The following is a 5,710-nucleotide window of genomic DNA, read 5'->3' as shown; positions in this document are numbered from 1 at the left end:
CTTAGAAAAAGTCAGAATTCTAAGTTTACATCTCAAAATTAATAACTCGGAATTAAGAACTCGCAATTGCTAGGTATAAACTCGAAATTCTGAGAAAAAGTCGGAATTCTAAGTTTACATCTCAAAATTAATAACTCGGAATTAAGAACTCGCAATTGCTAGGTATAAACTCGAAATTCTGAGAAAAAGTCGGAATTCTAAGTTTACATCTCAAAATTAATAACTCGGAATTAAGAACTCGCAATTGCTAGGTATAAACTCGAAATTCTGAGAAAAAGTCGGAATTCTAAGTTTACATCTCAGAATTAATAAATTGGAATTAATAACTCACAATTGTTAGATAACTTCGAAATTATGAGAAAAAGTCGGAATTCTAAGTTTACATCTCAGAATTGATAACTCGGAATTAATAACTCACAATTGTTAGATATAAATTCGAAAGTCTGAGAAAATAGTCGGAATTCTAAGTTTACATTTCAGAATTAATAACTCGGAATTAATAACTCGCAATTGTTAGATATAAACTCGAAATTCTGAGAAAAAGTCGGAATTCTAAGTTTACATCTCAGAATTAATAAATTGGAATTAATAACTCACAATTGTTAGATAACTTCGAAATTATGAGAAAAAGTCGGAATTCTAAGTTTACATCTCAGAATTAATAAATTGGAATTAATAACTCACAATTGTTAGATAACTTCGAAATTATGAGAAAAAGTCGGAATTCTAAGTTTACATCTCAGAATTAATAAATTGGAATTAATAACTCACAATTGTTAGATAACTTCGAAATTATGAGAAAAAGTCGGAATTCTAAGTTTACATCTCAGAATGAATAACTCGGAATGAATAACTCGCAATTGTTAGATATAAACTCGAAATTCTGAGAAAAAGTTGGAATTCTGCGTTTACATCTTGCCAATTAACTTTTAACAATTAATAATTCGTGAATTGCGATATATACATTCGCAATTGTGAGTAACAGAGTCAACTGTGCGATAAAAAGTGGCAACTAACATTTTAAGGCCGGGAACTTGTCGTAGTAAGTGAATTTATGTTTCTCTGTTTTTTTCCCCATCATCTTCATCCTCACTGAACACCGAGTAGAGATGCTTACCGCGGCCCTCGCCGAACTTGGCGCTGTGAGCCCAGGTGAGTCCGCGGGAAAAGCCCAGTTCGCGACACACCACGTTGGCCAGATTGATGTTGACGTCGTCGTCACACACGGTTCCCCACGCGCCGTTATACAGCACCTCCAGCCGGCCCTCGAACCTGTTCCTGCCGCCCTCCAGACGCAGCTGGAACCCCGGGACCCCCTGCGCGAGCGGAGCGACGGTGAGGAGCAGGAGGAGCAGCTGGAACATCATCATCATCATCATCATCATGTCCTCCGCCTGCGGTCGGACACATGCATTACACATCAACCTCTCAAATGCAATCAGAGATAATGACTCCTGCCAGCAGTAATTAACCCAAAGCACAGAGCAGACAAGACAACGAGAAGTTAAAATTAACCAGCGTTCAACCAGGAGTGAAGATCAGTGGATCATGACGTGGAGATCTGAAATCACTGCAGAAGCTGCATGCGTGTATGTTCCAGCGGTCTGAGGCCGTCATCATCACATTCACAGCTGCATGTGTGTTATATCACAACCGCAGGCGTATAAACCACACACACATTCCACTGAAACGCTCAGAATGGCCTCAAAACTCACTGAGAACTGCAGCTCATGGTGGATTGAGGCTTTATGGGAATGTTCAGCCAAAACAACAATATGAGAAGATCTTTTGAGAAATACCTGGTTTTTGTCCGTATAATGAAAGTCAATGGGCTTCAATGTTGTTTGGTTCCCAAATATCTTCATTTGTGTTCAGCTCAATTCTTAGTTTATAATAACTAGCAATTGTTGGGTTTAAACAAAATTCGGAGGAAAAAAGACAAAAGGCTGAGTTTACATCTTAGAAATAAACTTGAAATTTGTGCAAAAAGCTGTTCATATCTCACTGATATAAAGGTTAGACTCTAAAGGTCATGGTGGATGGAGTCTTTATGGGAAAGTTCAGGCATAAATCAACATTCTGTCATGATTTAGAAGATATTTTGAAAAAGGTCTGCATTTTATTAACCATACAGTGAAAGTCACTGTGGTTTCAGATATCTTCATGTGTGTTCCAAAAGAAAGAAACTCATACAGCTTTGACATGATAGAGAATAAATGATGACAGAATGATAATTTTTTGGGTGAAGTGTCCCTTTAAATTCAAAGAGAATGAGATTCTGATGCACGAATACACTATTATTAATCATGCAAGTAAATCCAATAAAAACTGAGAGACTGAAGGAAAACTAACAGAGGAAACCAGACAGAAAAACAATAGAGAGCTTCATGAAATACCCGTGAATGCTCTGAGCAGAAAACAATCAATAGATGAAGATGAAGATGAATGAGATGATGAGAGGAATGATGAGCAGTAAACTCACCTGAGAGAGTGACGCGTGTGATCAGAGCAGAGCAGCAGAAAGACTGAGAGAGAGAGAGAGAGAGAAACCCACATACAGCTTTGACATGATAGAGAATAAATGATGACAGAATGATAATTTTTTGGGTGAAGTGTCCCTTTAAATTCAAAGAGAATGAGATTCTGATGCACGAATACACTATTATTAATCATGCAAGTAAATCCAATAAAAACTGAGAGACTGAAGGAAAACTAACAGAGGAAACCAGACAGAAAAACAATAGAGAGCTTCATGAAATACCCGTGAATGCTCTGAGCAGAAAACAATCAATAGATGAAGATGAAGATGAATGAGATGATGAGAGGAATGATGAGCAGTAAACTCACCTGAGAGAGCGACGCGTGTGATCAGAGCAGAGCAGCAGAAAGACTGAGAGAGAGAGAGAGAAACCCAGCTACTGCTCTCTCTCTCTCTCTCTCTCTCTCACTCACTTTTCTTTTTTCTTCTGGTTTATGTAAAGTCGAGTGATTTTTTTTTAAGTGAATTGTTTTATAAAGAGCAGTTTTAAAGGGACACACTCACTCTGAGTCTTACCTCAACTCTACATGAGTTCATTTGACTGATTTCTTACTTGATGGAGGAACACTGAAGGAGAGATTCGAGGACTCTTTTCACACCAGACATGAAGAAACACCTAGAAACTAGGGAGGCTTGTTTGTGTCATGGAATTAGCAACAACAACAAAAAAGTCATTGCAACATTTTATCTCACAATTATGAGAAAAAAGTCATAATTGTGAGATATAAACTCATAATTCCCTAACAGAAATTAACCATGGTTTTATTATAGTAAAACTGTAGTAACCAGATTTTTTTTTTTTGCCAGATCAATGGCTATTTGTATAACCACAGTTTTATTACAAATACCATGGTTAAACTATGGTATTCAGTTGTACAAAAAAAAAAAAGTGAGATGTAAACTCAGAACTCTGTAAAAAAGGAGATATAAATTCAGAATTGCATGATATAAACTCGCGAAAGCAAGAAAAAAGAATTAAGTCACAAATACCTTTTTTTTTATTCTGTGGTGAAATTTTTTTATATGTAAACTCAGAATTGTAAGATATAAACTTGCAATTTCCTTTTTTTGTGTATTTTTCTGTTCCATGTCAGAAACAGGCTTCTGTAAGAAACATTGTAACATGTTAAAAACACTTTTTGACAACTGCATAGCAACAAAATAACAACTACGCAAAACACCATAGCAACTGCCTAGCGACGCCTTGGAAACCATCGAGTTCAACACTGGAAAGCGTCACTCATGTTTTCCTCATTAAATGTAAAAATATCTTTATGATCGCAATGATTGTTGTTCATTTATGCAGCAGTAAAGCAAACTGATGCATCATGTTTGTCAGTTTCTCCTAAAGCTCAGAATCTCAGTGTTTGTGCAAAATGAGTGAGTGTGTGTGTGTGTGTGTGTGTGAGTGAGAGAGAGAGAAATAAACACACACTCTCTCTCTCCAGAGATCCTCACCATCATCACGTCCTTCTCTGAGACCCGCGTCGCTTCGGATGATGAGGAGAATTAAAGAGGACTGACGTCACACCTCAAGCTCAACGAGTCCTTTATGAGACTCCGCAGATGATTCAGCGTCAGACGAGGGTCTTAAAAGCGATGCAGACTATTAATGGAGACACAGACGCAATAACTAGTCTTTCTTCTTTAAGTTATTTGTGTAGACGGCGTTTAAAATGAATGATTGTTCCATTACACATCTTAATTTCTTTCTGGTAGTTGTGGCGTCCTCTGCTGGAGAGCTCTTCACTCACAGATTCATTATTAACACTGGTGTGTGTGTGTGTGTGTGTGTGTGTGTGTCTGTGAGTGTCTATAAGTGTGTGTGTGTGTGTGTGTGTGTGTGTGTGTGTGTGAGAGAGAGTTATTGTCTATAAATCTGTCTGTGTGTGTGTGTGTGTGTGTGTCATTTTCTAAATTATTAACGTGTTTTAAATAGGCTACAGAAATGGAATAAACTGTAAAGTGCAAATCTAGCCTTGTGTTTTGCTCCTTGAGTGTAAGGTTTTGCTAATTGTTGGAAAAGTTTAATTTTAGTGTGTAAGCAATTGTAAAAAACTGTAACTACTAAACGAGCGTGAAGACATGAGCAGAACCGATTGAAGGAGGGCCATTCCTGCCAAACCTCATAATATCTTTACGAGTTTAGTGCAAATAAACCAGTTACATTCAGTGAGCAGCATAATGAAATAAATACAAATAAAAACTACGCCATACTGTAATCACACACACATATGATCATCCAAACCGCTGTGAAGTGAAAAGGCAAAATATGTCTCTGATATAGACTTTTTGAATTTGATTAGATTTTGATATTTTCTGCTTTCATTTAGGTTTTAGTAATTTTATTCTATAGTATTTATTAATTAAACGTTTTTATTTATTAGTTTTTAGTTTATTAGTTCAGAAAGGTTGCCTTAGATACTAGCTGAAATAAGCTGAAGTTTTTTATATTTTCTTTCAGTTAATATTTCGAGCTTGTGGTGCGACGCTCCGTTCAATCGCTCGCGGCCCAAGCGGCTCAAATCCCGTCCCGACATTACATTTCCTCTGTACTATACACTATGAATATGTAATATATATATATTACATATATGTAATGAATTTCTTGAATAAATGTCAATTACAGCAGGCCTATATTTATGATATTATGGCTTTAAAGCACTACTTCATAAAGTAGGCTGTATATATAAATAAACAAACGCCACGTGACATGATCAGATGATTTCTTAACTGCTGTTTTCTCACCGCTGTCATGCTTGTTGTGTTTATTTTGTTAATAGGAGGAAAGCACGCAGCACATATTAATCTAAACGTCGCTCTCATAAGTGTGGATGTCGGGATGTTCGTTAGCTCATGCTCATAGTTTTAATTAGAATACATCACATCCGGTCTAGCCGCTGAAGTTCAAATATTTTAACGCATCCGTCAAATCGAATCCAAAATTTTCACATAGGCACACGATCGGAGTTCCGCGCAGCTCCCACACTTCTCTCTGTTGGAAGTGAATGACTTCCAGTCTGTCGCTTGTTTAGTGGCGGCTTTACACATTGTTTGGTCGTGCACTGATTACATTACTTGCCCTTATGCCGAGTTCACACTGCACGATTTTAGCCCGATTTTTCACTCGCCGACAAATGCCCGAAATCGGAGGCAAATCGGTGCTCGTTC

The 5,710-nt window shown here is 37.3% G+C and overlaps 1 protein-coding gene across 1 annotated transcript in view; it reads right to left on the bottom strand.

Moving 5' to 3' along the window:
• Nucleotides 1–2,889, bottom strand: part of LOC107677929 (lysyl oxidase homolog 4-like) — a 24,139-nt gene extending 21,250 nt beyond the window's left edge. Inside the window, 2 exon segments of the mRNA XM_016473004.1 lie at nucleotides 1,118–1,394; nucleotides 2,848–2,889. Of these exon segments, the coding sequence (XP_016328490.1) occupies nucleotides 1,118–1,385 (268 nt within the window). The 5' untranslated portion in view covers nucleotides 1,386–1,394; nucleotides 2,848–2,889.
• Nucleotides 2,890–5,710: the final 2,821 nt, after the last annotated feature.

The sequence above is a fragment of the Sinocyclocheilus anshuiensis genome, unplaced genomic scaffold (genome assembly GCF_001515605.1).
Source record: "Sinocyclocheilus anshuiensis isolate Anshui unplaced genomic scaffold, SAMN03320099.WGS_v1.1 scaffold1085, whole genome shotgun sequence".
NCBI lineage: Eukaryota > Metazoa > Chordata > Actinopteri > Cypriniformes > Cyprinidae > Sinocyclocheilus > Sinocyclocheilus anshuiensis.
This window is presented reverse-complemented; position numbering and strand designations above follow the sequence as displayed.